The sequence below is a fragment of the Syngnathus floridae genome, chromosome 22 (genome assembly GCF_059516105.1).
Source record: "Syngnathus floridae isolate MCC-2025c chromosome 22, RoL_Sflo_1.0, whole genome shotgun sequence".
Lineage (NCBI taxonomy): Eukaryota > Metazoa > Chordata > Actinopteri > Syngnathiformes > Syngnathidae > Syngnathus > Syngnathus floridae.
The window spans coordinates 614215-632448 of record NC_142434.1 but is presented as its reverse complement, the minus strand read 5'-3'; the positions used below and the strand labels follow the sequence as shown (position 1 = coordinate 632448).

Here is an 18234-nt window from a genome sequence, read left to right as displayed (position 1 = left end):
AAGATGACAGAAGTCCCGCAATCCTTACGGACAAATTTTCATTCCTGCTGGAGGACAAATGAAAATAAGATTGAGGCTGGGGGGGGAAGAAAAAAAAATAAAGAGAAAAAGATGTGGTGGTGTGAGCTGACCGGGGAGAATAAAGTTGATTATTTTTAGACGCGCGCCTGGATCAGCTGCTCGGCATTCTGACGCGCGTTTCTTCGATGGAATGCACACACACTACCTCCGGTCATTTTCAAAATAAAATGTACTTTTTACTTTCTGCCTGCATAACAAAAACGCTCTCCCAAACTTGATATTTTTTGCGCTGGCAAGCTCAAATTGAACTTTCTCACACATCAATCTAAAATGTGCACTTGAGTTGTGCGTGTGCGCGATAAAAGTGACGTCTGACCCCTCAGAAGTGCGTCACTGACGGCCACTTTAATATGAAGGCAGCGCTTTTTTAACTTCCACTTAAATTGGGTTTAACTCCTGCTACCTTGACGCGACGTCGACGATCAGATTTCCAAAACTTTACGACTGGGAGGGGAGGGGAGAGGGTTGTGTTGCGCTTCTAATGCAAATATAATTTAAAGGAAGATCGCTCTCTTGTTGGCAGCTCAACAAATGTTAATTGGTCCATTTGGGAAAATCACAAATTCATAAATATTAATACGATTGAGAAATCTAGAGCAGAAACCCCAACGATGCCATTTATTGTAGTATTTCATTTGCACATCTGTGACACCATCGTGGAATTTGGCTTAAATGAGCGTTATAGCTGGACACAGTCCAAACTCCATTCTGAAATGGATCGATTTGATGACGCTTGCGTTTACAAATAATTATACGGCCGCGCGCATACACTACAGCAAATATTGTATCTGTTGGAATAAAGGTTGTATTCGGCATGCTCGAGGAGAACGTTCAACGAGAGGAAAGCTCCAACGTGTTCACATTTTAAATTGTCCCGCTCGTTAGCATCACTCACTTTCGTCCACCTAACACAAGGAGATCCTCCTACATTCAATCCACATTTTGCGCATAAGCATGTTTACAAAAGTCCAATTTTAATGCCGATGATATATAAACCTTCTAATGACAAAAATATTTTTTGGGGGCGTCTATCGAGAAATGCATTATCCCGTAATGACGACATGACTCTTATATCGATCGTTTGGTCAATGAAGTTTGGTATGGAGCAATTTGCACACAAGGTGCATTTTCCGACTGTCGTCATGAGAAGCAGAGGTGGGACATACACGGGGGGACACTCACCCGGGCTCAGAAGCAGCTTTTGGCACCTCAAACTTGATGCAGTACTGCCAATGGGGAATTCCGACGTCTTTAAGGTGATGATGAACACCGGAAATAGCCATCAATTGCGTTCAGGTGCATCAGAATCCACAATAATCTCATATTCATAAAAAAATGGACGCAAAAACATCAGTAACGTTTCCCTTTTTTTTTTATTGCATATTTCTACGCAACCAATGTGAAAATACTGCAAATTACGGCGCTAATGTGTCGTACAAGCCACTGCAGGACGGGGGCGCTGTAAAACAAAAGAATAAACAGCACTTAAGTGAAAAGAGATATCCTGCATCATACAATACATGATATAATGTAGACATATAGTAGTGGAGTATTATGCATAGTCTTAAATGTAGTCCTTTTATACTATTGAATATGTAAGCATCATAAACCGATTACCACTTTCATGTTGTTGCCATGGAAACATCATATCCAGGAGGATAAAGACACTGGAAAACACCCGCACGGGATTAAGAATACTCTCAACTGCCCCCAGCCATTTTGGGAGGCTGTGTGTGTGTGTGTGTGCACACACAATTTGATCATCTCCCTTGGGTGTGACAAATAGTACTCCCACTCACTCACTCACCCACTCCTCTTCTTCTGTTTACACACGTACACACTGCATACAAATTTAATTCACATCCTCAGTATTATTTAAAAATACATTAAGAATGAGTTCTTCTATTAATTTTAATCTTCTTTATTTGTCGTGCGTGCGTATTTAGTTGAAGTCGGCAGTGTGAGAAAAGTTGAGGCCTGCCTGACCAATTGCCCTTGCGCAGGAAGTGGTGGACATCCCCAGCAACATACACACACAGCACACAATACACACACACACACGCACTTATGTTTTTTTTGTCCATGCTGCAATGACCTCAAAATTGACCTTTCCCCCGCTCCTGTTATAAACAAATAACGAGCTGGAGCTATGCGGTCATTGAGCCACTGGAGGGCGACAAATGCATCATTTTGGGATAATAATGTATTCTACTCTCCGCTAGAGGGCGCCATTGACCAACATTTGGTGTTGGTCTGTTTGGAATATTTCAAAATTCCGTGTGTTTAGACATTGCACTTGTTAATATTTGAAGCAGGTTTTATTTCGTGTCAAGTTTAACGCGATGTGCCATCACCTTTATAATTTGTCTCTGATTGTTTGAGCTCCACTAGTATTGCAGCCTGAGAAAGCATAAATATGAATAATAATGCATGCAATAATACTTCCCTAACATTAATCGCATTTAGCCTCAGTCTAATGTGTTGCCGAGTATTTATTCAAAGCATTGTACATTATTGCCACGCTAGAAGCACGGTAATCCCATTTAAATGCAGCTTCATTTCTCATATTATGACCATTATTACCATTTCATTTACTCCATTTCCATGATGGATTCTATCACCGCGTCCACTGGCTTTCCAACACACACGCAAATTGAGGTGTGCGTGCCTGCATCCATCTCATTTACATGCTCATGAATCATTCATAAGTGACACCTTGTGCACACTGCACACACAACGACACACACACACACACACACACACACAGACACACACACACACACACCCCTGCTGTGGGCAGTGTTCTAATGAGGTGTTGGAAGTCTTTTTCAGACAAAGGCAGCCGCGAGTAAAGGAACTGCCCTCAGGGCCAGCAGCTTTCCATACCTCTCATTTGCACTTGGAACAGGTTAGATTGGGGTTTTGCGAGGTCAGGGTTAGGTCAATTCTTGACTCGGATCCTGATGTTGACCCTTTGAACTCTGTCTGATCATGGAGCAAAGGGGCTTACTCCATACCTTGTTCCCTGAACACATGCGTGTGTTCTTCTTCTCTGCCTTCCCAGCAACATGGAAGCGTTAGGAAGCAAGATTTCTCCTCGCGCTAATTCTCCGACAACAAAGGCTCCTCTGTGTGCAAAGAAAGGCTCAATTAGCAGCGGGGGCCGCAGCACGCTTAAGTGGCTTTGACAGAAGCAGCCAGGCCAAAGCGGCACTGAAAAGAAAAAAGAAAAAAACACATTTATAAATCTCTTTTTGCAAAGTGCTTTCAAATTCAAACATTACGAGTTAAACATTCAGCCTGAATGTCATTAAGCTTTGCATTAAACCAATTCGTTTGTAAAACTATCAAGAGTTCGGCAAGTTACGAGTATTTGAATGGAGTAAATCACCCTACTCACCGGCGACTAGAGCGCAGCGCAACAGAGGCGTTTTCTGTTCCAAGATGGCCGACCAGTGGCGACGCCGCCTGAAGGCACCTTGACAGACGCGCGGGGGCGCTCCAGCTCGGGGAGGAGGAAGAGGAGGATGCTTCTTCCTCATCCCAATTCCAATTCCACACACTCGTCTCGCTCAGCGGAGTTGGCTTGACGTTCACAAGAGCAGGAGATAGTGGCCGAAGCGAATGCTCCTCACCCGGGAGCTGCCAAGTTACACCACGCGACGACTTGCTTTATTTTTCACCTTTTCTTTTTTCCTGGGAATGTCGTTGAAGTTGTTTCAGCGCAGCAGCATGTGAGCACTTTTCTTTTGGAAGTAGCTAAACCACGGGACGGGACGACGGGACGACGGTACGACGGTACGAAGGTAAGTCCACACGCTTTGTCCAGTAAATAGTCCGCTCCTTCCTTCTCAAGCGCCGCGTCCACGAGCACTGTGGCGAGTTTCTCCGAGCGGCGCCCCGTACTCCAAGCACAAATCATGCAATTGAGTGTCCAACCGGACTTAGCCGAGGGCCGGTCGACTCGCCGAACCGAACTTTAGCTGATCCACCAACTAGTGAGAAATGTGGAATTTCCGGCATGCGTTGGACCTTTTGAAGTGCATGGTGCGAGCGTGTATGATGATCTTTTGGACAGGTGCTGCTACTTTTAACGCAAGGAGCGGCTGCTGCTGCCTTTCGTTTGTTTTTGCTGCTGCCTTTCGTTTGTTTTTGCTGCTGTTTGCCTGCGATCTCTTGTGGTGTGAACTTCGGCACGAATACCGATGGCTTTACTTTGCTTTACTTTGCTTTGCTTTGGGTTATGTGCAGCACGCCAACCTGGAGGTGCAGGCGCCTTGCCTGCTGTTTCACAAGGCGACCTAGATGCGTGCGTTTTTGTTTTTTTTTTCCTTCAAGCCGATCTGGCACGAGGGGACGAGTGGAATGTGTCTGGGACCAATCAGTACGCAGAACATCTGGAGCCTCTCACAGGCTCCGTGGGCTGATCCTGTTGAGCAAGTCTGCAAAGAGAAAGCCAACACCTCACTTGATTGCACCACTCCACATCGCTCAATAAAATGCCAATAAAATCCTTAAAAGAGCAGCAAGTTGTCACGTAGTTTAAAAAAAAGAAATGGATAGGAATGTGGGCCAGATAAGGACTGTCCTTTTTGCTCTGATGGGTGACAGAGACTCCCCATCTTTGGCTTTTCGGCCACTTGTGAAATATGCACAATCTGGTGACTAGACGGTGGTGGATGTGGTGTCCAATCTGAAAATGTGGCTTTCATGATTGGCTGTCAATTTCGTAAAGACTGAGAAATGAAAAGAATGAGAAAATGTGGTTTGAATTTGTGAGTTGCTGGACTGGTGCAGTAGGAGTCTACTCCCTACTGTACTTTATGTTTTTCTTTTTTGAGGTGAGTCATGCGATGACAATTCGGCATCCAGCAGTTGTTTTTGCGACGGACAAGATGAGGAAAATGATGCAAGACGGAACACTGGCAACTTTTGTCACACAGGAAGCGAGCGGGCAGCAAGGTCGCCGAGGTCAGAGGACGGTTCCCTCTCGCTTTGCTTCCACAACGCCGCTTTGACTCGATGCCACGCTAGTTAGCATTCATGTGCTACTAGTCCAGCACTAGGAGAATTTTTAGAATGGCAACACGTTGGCCCTTAGCACAAAAAAGGGAAGTGTGAGCCTTTGTGTGTTTGCACATTAGTGGCGTGTGTGTGTGTGTGTGTGTGTTTGTCCCTTATTTGGTTTTCCTGCAAATGTTCAAGGGTCGTGTTTGCATGGAAGGAGACTTGCCTTGTGACCTTCAACCCCCTCGTAGTGTGAGTATGTTTGCCACGCACAACAGTCATCTGTCATCTGACAGTTGCGTGTGAATTTTTCAAGGCCGACTGGAGCAAAAAAAAATCTTGCTCGTGCATTGAGCGTCACGGTTGTAAACGCAAGTGCGCGTTTGAGGCGCTTCGCTAACGCTAACGTGATGTCTTCAAGCTGTTTTGGGGGGGAAAAAAAGAAGCTAGGAGCACTTTGGCCTCTTAAGTTGAGCCATGTGTGATGTCAGCAAGCGGATGGCGCTTTGAGATACTCGCCACATCTTTTGAAGCGCTGCCCAGCTGCCAATAATGTGACTTGGCGACATCTTAAACGCTGGCGCTGAGCGGCAACTCAAACTATTATGTCAACATTCCAAAATGGCCCCCTCCTAAATCGGACAAAAGTAGTGCTAGGCTACCATTTTGCTTACGAGAATGAATGCGCTCGTTAAAATCTGACTGTCTTGCTTTGTAAAACTGAAGTAACATTCCCACGATATTTTGCTTGTGGATGAGATTTGGGTGGAATGGACCTTTTTGCTGTTTGTGTGTGTCAGGAAGGGGAGGGGCCGAGTCACTTGATGTCCCTGGAGCTCATCCCGCCCCAAAAGTGAGCAGGTGAGTGGGATTTATTTTTTAACAAGTCTCCCCCGCGTCCTTAAATGGTGGTCTTTTCTTCTGGCGCAGCTTTTTTTTTTTCCTCTTTTCTTTTCCTTCCCTTTTTTTTTTTCTTGCCTGTCACGTCTCGCCGGGATCACTTTTCACTTTGGCCCACAGAAGGTTCCCATGGCTGTTTGAACCCAAGAGTTTCACTTAGACAAAGTAGTGCTTTGCCGCCGTATTTGGGTTTCCCCCCCCCCCCCCCCCCCATTAGTCCAAACATGCACCAGCTCGTGCGTGGCTCAGGAGCTGACAAGTTGAAAGTTGCCGTGTCAGCAAAAAGCATTTTTGTGTGTGTGTGTTGTTTATTTTGAACGCTTGTCTCATCCCAAGCGAATGAGTCAGCCGCCGCCACCACCGCTGTGATCTGCGTGTGTCCCGCCGCCGGCTGCCAACTGGCATTAAAGCGTGTCGGCATGGGCTAATGCGCATTTGTGCGCGTGTGTCATTTGCAAAACGTTCCCACAAGATGCTGGGCTTTGCGGACCTCCTCCGCGTCGCTTGTCAGCTGCCGTCAACGCAAACGTCGGGGGGGGGGGGGGGGGGGGGGCAGCTCGCCATGCCTCTCTGTGTTAATTATGTAAATTGCTCATTAGGAAGCCGTATGTCGCCCACACGCGGGCTGCAGAATGAGGTCAGCGGCACCAAAGGAAAAGTTTTGGGCTTTGCCAAGTGGTCAGAAAGGCCTCGGGTTGCGGGCTTTTTGAAGCGGCGCTCCGAACGTTGCGTTTGAATCTCTGCACCATGTGGTCTGTGAGGTTGGTGCCTCTAGCGCCACCTTCTGGCCTTGAAAGCCTAGGGATGGCTGCTAGACTTTGTGAAAAGCAGCCTTTAACTTTCCAAAACAGACAGCGAGTCTCTTGGGAAGGCGCGACAAAGTTCTGCTTGCAATAAGCCCCCACCCACCCACCCGGGTCGTGACCTCCCAAAGAGGCTCTCTCAGGAAGTTGTTGACGGCCATCCACGCAGGAAGTGGACTTCCTCTCCCCGCTGTCATCCCGGCCGGGCAAGCGCATTCCTCAAGCATTTTGTAGAGCCCTTTATTTATTTATTTCTTGCTTCTCGTGCTTTTTGTTTGCGGACGTCATCTGCGAACCATTTTTATTGTAAGTGATAGAAGAACATCGATGGAAAGATCAGTTGGCTCCAGTTTGATGGCGGTGTCATCAGTGTCGGGCCCTCTTTGTCCCGCGGGCTGGCTCGGCTCTTTGTGCCCGGCCCGGCTGTTCCCCGCTGGCACCATTGTGTCCTCTGTCGGGTTTTCATTTCACGCGCTCGTCGTTTTCTTCGGACAAATTAGTCCCCGCGTGTTGAAGATGTACTGCTCCGACTTCAAATCAGACCTCCTCTTGTCTGTTTATCTTTGAGCAGTTGCGATGGCGCGCCGCTGGGCGTGGCCCTTCCTGGTCACCGCGGCGAGCGTGCTCCTCTGCGTCTCCTGCGCCAAGAACCCTGAGTTCCACTCGGACACGCTCATCAATAACGTGGTCCAAGACCCCCGCACGGGGCGGCTGTACGTGGGCGCCGTCAACGCCCTCTACCAGCTGTCGGCCGACCTTGTGGCCGAAGCCCGCGTGGAGACGGGACCCCGGCGGGACAACCGGCAGTGCACGCCGCCCGTGACGGACTCCTGCGAGGACGCGGCCGAGACGGACAACCACAACAAGCTTCTCCTGGTGCACGGCGCCGAGGACAGGCTGGTGGTGTGCGGCAGCATCTTCAGGGGCATCTGCTCGCTGCGCAACCTCAGCAACGTGGAGCACGTCATCTACTTCAGCGACAACAAAGGCGAGAAGTCGTACGTGGTGAGCACCGAGGAAAGCGTCTCGGTGGTGGGCGTCATGTCCTACTTCACCAAGGAGAGAGACAACTTCACCGTCTTCCTGGTGAGGAGCCATTCCAGTCAAATTGTTTGGCAACTGGCCACCTGAATGCTCCTCCCGCCCCAACGCTAGGTCGCTAAAGGCTACGGCAGCCACGACAGCACCAAGCTGATCTCCACGCGCATCCTGCGGGACTACGGCGAGTGGAACATCTTCGAGAACATCATCGACGCCTCGGCCGTGCAGGCCAACCCCTTTGTGCTGCGCTACCTGCACGACTTTCGCTTCGCCTTTAAGGACGGCGCTTTCGTCTACTTCCTGTTCTCGCGCACGCTGGGCGTGCAGGACACCAAGAACTTCACCTTCATCTCGCGGATGTGCGAGGACGACCAGAGTTACTACTCGTACACGGAGCTGCAGCTCAACTGCAGCGCCGACAACCGCTTCAATAAAGTTCAGGTCCGTATTTGGCTTCTTTTGAGCAAGCCGCTTGCACTCCGACTCCGTCCGTCAGTGGCAGTGGTCTTAATGGTTTCTGTTGCCACGTTCTCCCGCAGGCCGCCTACGTGGCGACACCGGGCGAGGTTTTGGCTCAGAATCTGACGCGGTCGGGCAAGTACGGGCACATCCTGGCTTCCGACAAGGTTCTCTTTGTCACCTTCACTTCGGACGAAAACCCGAGCATCTCGGCCATGTGTAGGTCTCCTTTCCTGATCGCCAAAGCGCCGCTACCGCCGGCAACTTGAGTGTCGTGCTCCTTGCTGTGTTTGCCAGGCATGTACCCGCTGCGCGCCATCAACACCAGGCTGCTGGAGATCATCGGCGCCTGCTACAGCGACGGCGGCCTCATCCACGACAGTCCGGCCGTCTACTCGCCGTACTCCACCAAGTCGGGCGGTCCGTGCAGCAGCAACAATCAGGTAAGCCTTGGGAGAGTTAGCGCTTTGACACGGTGTCATTTTTGTCGTTGTTGCTTTTCTGCCGACCTCAGCACAATATGGTGGCCAAGTACAAGTGCGGCGCCGAGTTCCTGCCGTCGCCCCTGGCCGGCAAAGCCAACGTGGCCCTGGTGGCCGAGCCCTCCCTGATCCGCAAGGGCGTCATGACCGCCGTGGCCGTTTCCGTGGAGATGGGCCACGCCGTGGCCTTCCTGGGCACGGCCAACGGAGAAGTACGTCACGCTCAATTTGTCTTTGTTCAACAAAAAAAACGTTTCCGTTTTGTTTTCCAGGTGCTCAAGTTGCATCTGTCGGCCCACCCGGAGCTTTACGGGCGGGCGTCCAACGAAGTGACGGGCGACAAAGTCAACAAGGACCTGCTGCTGGATTCTCAGCTGCAGCACTTGTACATCGCCAGCGGGAAGAAGGTGCTGTCCGCATTTCACACCTCTGTCGTCGGTGACAACCAACGTTGGTCTTTATCGCCGTGTCATGAATTTAGATGTCCAAGGTTCCCGTGCAGTCGTGCCACCTGAAGAAGGACTGCCAGTCCTGCATGTCCCTCAAGGATCCCTACTGCGGCTGGTGTGTTTTGGAGGGAAGGTAGGCCAAAGCGCTTTAGCTTAGCGCCTTAGCTTAGCGCTTTAGCTTTGCGCCTCACTCGTCCGTCGCAGGTGCACCAGGCAGCAGGAGTGCGGCAGGTCGTCGGTGGAGAACACGTGGCTGTGGTCGCCCAATCAGCAGTGCGTGGAGATTCGGGCCTTCGACCCGCCGAGCCTCAGCTGCCACAAGACGCAGCAGGTACGGCCGTATTTTGACGGGGGGGGGGGGGGACGCGGCGGCGCCCAAAGCCACCAAGCGACCGTGGCTTGCTTGTCCTTCCCCAGGTGGACATCAGCGTTCCGGCGCTGCCGCGGCTCCGGCCGTCGGACAGGCTGCGCTGCCTCTTCAACGGGTCCCTCAGCGGCGGCGTGGTGATGGGCAGCCCGGCCGTCGTCATCTGTTCCCTGCCGGACCCCGCGGACATCCCGCCCACGCCCGAGCATCAAGGTAAGCGGGACGGCATTTCTCGGAAAGGAACGACTTTGACCCGCTTAGTGAGTTTGAAAGTGGCTGTAAGAGAGAACCTTGAGGGACACCAGCAGATGGTCGCTTATGCCAGGCATTTGCCCGTGTGTTCAGACTACGTGTCGATCCCCGTGCAAATTATGGTGAACGACAAGATCGTGGTGACGTCGGGACAATATCGCTTCTACAACTGTTCGGCGACGGTCCGGAAGAATCCCAACACGCCGTGAGCCCACTCGCAAACGCAGCCACCCGTATGTCTTCGTTTGTGCTTGAACGCGTCCGTGCCTTTCAGGTGCATCTCGTGCGTGACCAGCGAGTGGGGCTGCCAGTGGAACGCTCGAGAGCACCGATGCAGCGACGCGGACGGCGCGGCGGACGCCGGCCACATCATCAAACCTCAACAGGTTGGACCTTCCTTCCTTCCTTCCTTCCTTCCTTTCTTCCTTCCTTCCTTCCTTCCTTCCTTCCTTCCTTCCTTCCTTCCTTCCTTCCTTTGCAACGGCGTACGAGCGAATTTGACCTTGTTGTCTTTGCGCCGGTCCAAGCCGGAGCGCTGTCCTCAGTTCGAGTCTCCGGAGCCGCAGCTGATCCCCGTGGGCTTCGAGGTCCCCATCAGCTTCCGGGGAAGCAACCTCGACATCTACTCGGTGAGGACGCCGCTCGTTTGAGCGAAATGGGTCGAGCTTTGCCGAAGATTAATAATGGATGTCGCCGTCAGGGCCGCAAATTCGTGATGGGCACGGAGCTGATGAAGGAAACGGAGGAGGAGGTGATGCAGGAGCCCGGCTCCAACTTTCGATTTCGAGGATATGAGGTAACCGCCTCCAGAAGTTCTTCTGCTTTTATTTGAACTTGGACTCTGTTGACATTCATATTTCCAGAGTCTATTTACTTTTCATCCGGCACCGCGATGCTTAGAATAACTAATAGGCTTGAAAAATGAAAAGTGATGCGACAGCGCCCCCTGCGGGCTGACACGACTTTAAGCTCTTTTCTTCACCGTCCGCCTCGCTAAGCGGGCAAACGGCCGTTTGACTTTTTTTGGGGTTTGCTGTTATTCCGCTTTGACGGATGAGCCGACCTTTGCGAGAAAATGCCGAGTCGTCCATCGTCCGCTCCCAAATCTCTGTGATGGATTGCATTTCCGATTGTGTGTGTGTGTGTGTGCACGCGTGGGCAGTTTTCCTACAGCAAACGGCAGGAGGTGAACGTTTCCTTCCATGTCATCGAACGGGACACCAAGCGCAAGATTGACAGCACGCTCACAGGTGAGGGAGGGGGGAAGGTTGGCGGGAAAATGTCCCCACCGCCGCCGCCGCCATCTTCAACGCGTGCGTCTCGGTGCGTTTGACAGTGACGGTGTACAACTGCTCGGTGTCCCGAGGCGACTGCAGCCTGTGCAAGCACGCCCACGCCAAGTACCAGTGCGTGTGGTGCGCCGCCTCGCGGGCCTGCGTCTACCGCCACTTGTGTCCGGCGCCACCGCCCGCCTTATGCCCCGCCCCTCAGATTACCGACGTAAGGCGACGCCTTCGCTTTTCCCACCCCCGCCTTCCTGCGCGCTTTGATCGGGACGGTTGCGCTTTTCAGATCGTCCCTCGCTTCGGGCCGCTGAACGGCAGCATCTCGGTGACCATCAGAGGTTCCAACATGGGCATCAAGCAGGCCGACGTCAAGCGCATCAGCGTGGCCGGCGTGGAGTGTCGCCACCTGCAAGACAAATATTCCGTCTCCACCAGGTATTGATGGACAGAAAAAGTCCTCACCCCCCTGTTCAAGCGTTACATCTGAGCATCTTCGGTTTCGCCGTCAGCGTGGTGTGCGAGATCGGGCCGGCCAAGCGCCCGCCGCCGTCCGACCTGCCGGTGGAGTCGAGCAACAGCGGCGTGGTGGAGGTGGAGGTGGACGGAGAGCGCACGGGAAGGTCTCAGGTGGTCTTCACCTATCGGGTGAGTCCACCAGATCGCCGTCTCGTTGTGCACGCAGAGTGAAAAGCCGGTGTCCCTTTTGTTCAGGACCCCAAGCCGGACGCGGTGCGTCCCGCCAAAGGCCCGGCGGCCGGCGGCACCGTCATCACCATCACTGGGCGAGACCTGGACACGGCCTCCAAAGATGATGTCAGCGTCTCGGTGGGCGGAGTCCCGTGTCGAGTGTGAGCGCCCGTTGAGAAAGAACGTTTGGAGAAGCTTCGACGTGCAAGCGGCAAAATCCACGTTTGCTTCCCCGTCAGTCTGTCCTTCGGCGACATCATCACGTGTAAGACGGGAAAATACCGCGGGCCCAAGGTTCCGTCCGACCCGCTGGCGGTGAAGGTGTACTACGGGCGCAACACCAGCAAGGAGGTGGCGGCGGCCTTCCAGTACGCCGACAACCCCAAGATCGCCGACTACTCGCCCAAGTCCAGCTTTGTGTGGTGAGCGGCTGCCTCGGACGCCGTCCGGCTTTGTGCTCTTTAGCGCTTTGCGTGAGCTTTTGTCGCTGGCTCAGCGGCGGGCGGCGCATCGTCGTGACGGGAAGCGGCTTCCATCTGATCCAGAGGGCCACGTTGAAGGCGGTGCCCGTCGCCGATGACTTCTCGCAGGACAACGCCAGCGTCGAGGTAACCCGACGTCGAGCGTCCTCCGTCTCGCCGTGGGGGCCTGAAGCTTTTGTCTCCAGTTTGCGCAGGAGTCGCTGAGCAAGAACGACAGCGTGCTGGAGTTCCTGTCGCCGGCGGTGATCTGGAGCGACAGCCGCACGCTGCGCACCGTCCTGCTGCTGGACGACGCCGAGGAGGAGCTCAAGGCCTTCAGCTACCACCCCGACCCCACCTTCAACGAGCTCCCCAAGACCGTCATCACCGAGACCAGCGTCATCATCGTCACCGTGAGTCAGCGCTCGTCCGCCTTTGCCGTCCGCGCTCGTCATTGACGCGGCGGCGGCGGCGGCTCCTTCTGCCGAGCGCAGGGTCGAGGCTTCGCCAAGGCCATGACGGCGCTGGAGGCGCAAGCCTTCGTCGGGGACGCTTTCTGCAACGTCAGCATCCTTCAGGTAAGGAGCCCATTTGCGCCTTCTGGACTTGCGATGAGACGTCACGCCCCCTTGTGGACGGCGACAGGACGACAAGTTGATCCTGGACGCGCCGTCGTCTCAGCCCCGCGCTCGATCTAAACGCCAACGGCGAGATGCTGCCAACGACCCTCTGGAGCTGGTGGTAAGCACTCGCTCGCTACGCGTGAGTGACCCTTTGGACGTGCCGCCCGCCCGCGTGACGCGTCCTCGTCCAGGTGAAGTTCGGTCACGGTGAGTGGGTGGTGGGCTCCGTCTACTACGCGTGGAAGGACGACATCCCCCTGGCCATCATCATCCCCGCCGTCGTGGTGCCCATGCTGCTCTTCATCGCCGTGTCCGTCTACTGCTACAGGTGAGCGCGCCGCACCTCGCCGCCGCCGCCACCGCCGGCGACTCACTTCCTCTCGCCGCAGGAGGAAGAGTCAGCAGGCCGAGCGCGAGTACGAGAAGGTCAAGCATCAGCTGGAGAATTTGGAGGAGAGCGTGAGAGATCGCTGCAAAAAGGAGTTCACAGGTAGGCTCCAAACACGTGACCTTGAGAAGATCGAGAAAATGACGGTGTGGCCTTTCAGACCTGATGATGGAGATGGAGGACCAGACCAGCGAGCTGAGCGAAGCGCGCATCCCCTTCCTGGACTACAAGACGTACACGGACCGCAACCTCTTCCTGCCCTCCAAGGACGGCGCCGCCTCGGTGCTGGCGGGACGCGTGCGCTTCCCCGAGTCCCGCAGGGCCATCGTCACGCAGGCTCTCAACCAGTTCTCCAACCTGCTCAACAGCAAGCCCTTCCTCGTCAACGTCAGTCACGCTTCCCGTTTGGCTGTGGAGCAGCTTTGGAGCGGCTTTTCTTTATCTTCCGTAGTTCATCCACACGCTGGAGAGCCAGCCGGACTTCAACGCGCGCGCCCGCGGCGATTTTGCCTCCCTCCTGACGGTGGCGCTGCACGGCAAGCTGGTCTACTACACCGACATCACCAGGACGCTCCTCCTGGAGCTCATCGACGAGCACGTGAACAATAAGAACCCCAAGCTCATGCTCAGGAGGTCGGAGACGGTGGTGGAGAGGATGTTGTGCAACTGGATGTCCGTCTGTCTCTACCAGTTCCTCAGGGTGAAGCGCGCGCGCGCACGCACGCACAATTTGTGTTAGCATAGCCACTTGACGGCGCCGCGCAATTTTGGCGTGTTGCAGGATAGCGCCGGTGAGCCACTTTATAAGCTGTTGAAGGCGCTCAAGCACCAGGTGGAGAAAGGACCTGTGGACGCCAAGGTCAAGAAGGCCAAATACACGCTCAACGACACGGGGCTCCTGGGAGACGACGTGGAGTATTCCGTGCTGGTCAGTCGCACTTTTCCACAGAAATTGGACCCTTCAAACAAAACGTTGGCCGCTAGCTTAAGGCTAACGTATCAAACAAAAGCCCATAGGCAAGCTAACCTTTGTTTGTTTTTAGACCCTGCAGGTGCTGGTGCACGGGGAAGGTCCAGATGTGACGCCGGTGAAGGTTCTGAACTGTGACACCATTTCTCAGGTGGTCCATTGGAACTTCTCCTTCATTTGATTGGCTCCTTACTTTTCATTGACGGACGGACGTTTGCTCCACTGCACAGGTGAAGGAGAAGATCATCGATCAAGTGTACAGGAATCTTCCGTACTCGCAGAGGCCGAAAGTGGAGAGTGTGGCGCTCGGTAATCTCATCGATTGAATGATTGATTGATTGATTGCCGAGCAGCGTTTTTGATCGATTGAATCGTTACGGTCCAGAGTGGCGTCCCGGCTCCACGGGTCAGATTCTGTCCGACCTTGACCTGACGTCACAGAAGGAAGGACGCTGGAAGAGACTCAACACTCTGGCTCACTACAACGTAAGAATATTGGTGATGATGTCATCACGCGACCCCGAGCGATGACATCGCGTGTGTGTGCTCCGGGCAGGTTCGGGACAACGCCACGCTGGTTCTGTCCAAGGTTTTGCACACGCAGTCCTTCCACCAGCACCCGGACAACTTTGAAGAGCGTAAGCATGCGCCTGTGCTAGGCTCGCGCGTCCCGATGGGACTGGCTAACCGTGCGGCGGCGGCGGCGGCAGGGAACGCCCTGCTGGAGGACGACAACACCTTCCACCTGGTGCGGGCGGCCGACGAGCTGGACGAGGTCAAGTCCAAGCGAGGCAGCATGAAGGACAAGTCCATGACCAAAGCCATCACGGAGATTTACCTGACCCGCCTGCTCTCCGTCAAGGTGCGGAACCCGAGCCAATGGTTGCGCTGGCTCGCTCGCTCGCTCGCTCGCTGGGCGCCTAACGCTGGCTGGACCGCGCCTCCGCAGGGCACGTTGCAGCAGTTTGTGGACGACTTCTTCCGCAGCGTTCTGTGCTCCAGCGCCGCCGTCCCACCTCCCGTCAAGTACTTCTTCGACTTCCTGGACGAGCAGGCGCTGCGGCACGACAACGTGGACGAGGAGACGCTGCACATCTGGAAGACCAACAGGTGGCGCCGCCGGCTCACCCCTCGCGACAAACCCGCCTTTAACCGTGAGCTCGTCCTCAGCCTGCCGCTGCGCTTTTGGGTGAACATCCTGCGCAACCCCCACTTCGTCTTTGACGTGCACGTGAACGAGGTGGTGGACGCCTCGCTGCACGTCATCGCCCAGACCTTCATGGACGCCTGCACCAAGACCGAGCACAAACTCAGCCGGGTACGCGTGGCTCCGACGCTCCATCTTTGCAGCTTGTCGACATCTGCTTGCGTTTGGCCCTCTAGGAGTCGCCGAGCAACAAGCTGCTCTACGCCAAGGAGATCTCCACCTACAAGAAGATGGTGGACGAGTGAGTCACACGCGTACGCCAAAAGAGCTCTCACACACACACACACACGCGCGTTCATGTTCCACATTTGTCCTGGGCAGTTACTACAAAGGAATCCGGCAGATGGTTCCCGTCAGCGACCAGGACATGAACACATACCTTGCTGAGGTGTCCAGGGTACGTACGTGCACCTGCGCCTGCGCCTGCTCCTGCGTGTATTGATGTGACAGTGCGCACATGTGTGTGTGCAGCAACACACGGACGAGCTGAACACGCAGCTGGCCTTGCATCAGCTGTACCAGTACGCCAGCAAATACTACGACGCGGTGAGAACGTTGCTCTGGCTCGGCTCACGCCGGCGGCGTCGGAGAAGCTTTGACGCCTTTCCCGTTTCTCTGGCAGATCATTCGGTCCCTGGACGAAGACCCGGCCGCCCAGAACCGCCAGCTGACGCTACGACTGCAGCAGATCGCCGCCGCCCTGGAGAACAAAGTGACGGATCTTTGAAAAGTCCGAAGGAAAAATCATGAAGAAGCCACTGAGGTATTTTGGACCAATCAGAACTCTGCGCTGGCCCATGGTCCTTTTGATCCCGCGTGTGAGGCGCCTGCCTGCCTTCCCAATAAGTCACAGCAACCAACACAAAGCGCCTCAAGTGTGACGATGCCTCGGACTGGAAAACGGTGAAACCAAAACACGCTATGTTGAATCAAGACTGAGTCGTGATCTTTTTTCACGTGCACTTTTGTTTATTTTATATGAATCGGCTCTGTGGTACTTTTTTTTTTTTTTTTTTTATATCTTTGAAATGTGACACTTTGAAGGTTTTCTTGGTCGGTTCTGATATTCAGACGCATTTAGGAGCTCTTGACACGCATTTGTTCGATTTTTTTAGGGCTGGTCAAAGCAAACAAAGTTACACGTAGCCTCAGACTCACAAACATGCATTTTGTGGCCACAAAATGTCTTCTTTTTTTTTTTTAATTCCCTATGTCATATCCTGCAGCCTCACGGACTTCATTTAGGTGAGTGGAATGTTTTTTGTTTTTTTTTGCCACCATGGAGTGCCTTCAAGTGGAGCTAGCAACTTGCTCTCGAATGTGTTTGTGACCCGTTTGTGTACGTCGACTCATTTTGAGGCTGTGAATGTAATAGAAGAAAGCGGTACGGACGTGTCTGGGTGAAGAGCACGCTCGCAGACATGATGGATGGATGGATGGATGGATGGATATTAGATTGTAGATGGAACCTGTGCACAAAATCCAGATGACTTGTATTTTCATGGGCAACTTCACTTGGTAATGAAGGTGCGCTCCGTTTGTTCGACTTTTTTTGTGACCACAAAACAGTATTTTCTGGCCACAATTTCTTAATTAGCGTAAGTGGAGTATTTTGAGTGCAATGGCCACAATTTGCATTTCTTGTCAGGGGATCCATCCACTTTGCTCCCTGATGATATGTTTAGGGAACAAAAGTGTTTGGATGGGCCAAATGGCCATAAGATGTTCTTCCACTTGTAGGCTCCAAATCTCCAATGAAATAAAAATGTTTATGTCGACATGAGTTTTCAAAGCAGTCTCTGGCGCCATCCACTTGTTTCTATGCCAAGAAGAATGAGTGATGAAGCGATACATCAGGTGTAACAGGAAGCCAGACGTTTGACAAATATTATCTGAGGTGCTTGGAAAAACAATTTTGGGGGGGAAAATAGAAATACAATGCAAAATATGTACGCTTGCATTGCAACTGTTCAATGACATTTAAAAGGAGTCCAGAAATTGTAACAGCCTTAAGATAGAGTTCTTGATTTATTAACTTTATTATTGTAGTTTATTTTTATTCACAGCAAGTGACAACAACAATCGTATTAAACTTGTGCAAGTCTGCAAGGAAGAATGGGCAACTATGACCCAAGTGAAGTGTGCAAGGTGACTAGAAAATAGAAATAAAAATGTTCTCGAAAAAATATATATATATTAGCCTACACTTGCCTCATATCGATAATTATAAGTTAAAAAAGTAAAAGAGTGGTTTAATTTGATTGTTTTTATTCTAACATTTTGCGTTTTAATCGCAAACTGTTGCTTGGAAAGCTTGAAAAGAGGAAGATTGATTTTAATTTCTAACCAAAAATATAATACAGCACTACATACAAATAAGAAACGGCTCGCACATTTGTTTTGGATTCCCGGAATTTATCAACGGGAGCATTTCTCATTTATGACCAGCAGAGGGCGACATACGGTACACTTTTGCTATCTTATGGGCAAATTGAGGGAACCCAAAACGAATATTCGCGTCGTTGCATTTTTGGTTCTCGCAATATATTCTTTTTATGTTTTAGAATAAAAACAACACAATTAAAGCGCTCTTTTACTTTTTTAACTTATATTTAACATATACAGCACTACATACAACTCAAGTAACGCCTCGTACATGTGTTTTGGATTCCCGGAATTCGTCAACGGGGGCCTTTCTCATACTGACCAGCAGAGGGCGACATACGGTACACTTTTGCTATCTTATGGGCAAATTGAGGGAACCCAAAACG

The 18234-nt window shown here is 52.4% G+C and overlaps 1 protein-coding gene across 3 annotated transcripts; it reads left to right on the top strand.

The window, feature by feature from the left end:
• Positions 1–3617: 3617 nt before the first annotated feature.
• Positions 3618–17241, top strand: plxnb2a.1 (plexin b2a, tandem duplicate 1). 3 transcript variants are annotated; one of them, XM_088366734.1, is made up of 41 exons: positions 3618–3879; positions 5889–5949; positions 7363–7877; positions 7947–8273; positions 8372–8510; positions 8589–8734; positions 8806–8985; positions 9046–9180; positions 9255–9355; positions 9427–9553; positions 9640–9802; positions 9935–10046; positions 10116–10227; positions 10369–10470; positions 10542–10637; positions 11004–11091; positions 11178–11341; positions 11414–11562; positions 11637–11772; positions 11839–11975; positions 12054–12236; positions 12311–12422; positions 12482–12688; positions 12770–12853; positions 12921–13016; positions 13090–13226; positions 13288–13388; positions 13447–13673; positions 13738–13986; positions 14068–14214; positions 14330–14407; positions 14487–14565; positions 14642–14742; positions 14813–14894; positions 14967–15118; positions 15206–15366; positions 15427–15574; positions 15640–15704; positions 15785–15860; positions 15935–16009; positions 16086–17241. In XM_088366734.1, the coding sequence occupies exons 3-41, from the start codon at positions 7368–7370 to the stop codon at positions 16188–16190; spliced, it is 5589 nt and encodes a 1862-aa protein (XP_088222860.1). In that variant the 5' UTR covers positions 3618–3879; positions 5889–5949; positions 7363–7367; the 3' UTR covers positions 16191–17241. The 3 variants fall into 3 exon arrangements, with proteins under 3 accessions (XP_088222860.1, XP_088222858.1, XP_088222861.1); XM_088366732.1 differs by having other exon boundaries at positions 3618–3887; XM_088366735.1 differs by lacking the exon at positions 5889–5949 and having other exon boundaries at positions 3618–3887.
• The last annotated feature ends 993 nt before the right edge of the window (positions 17242–18234 follow it).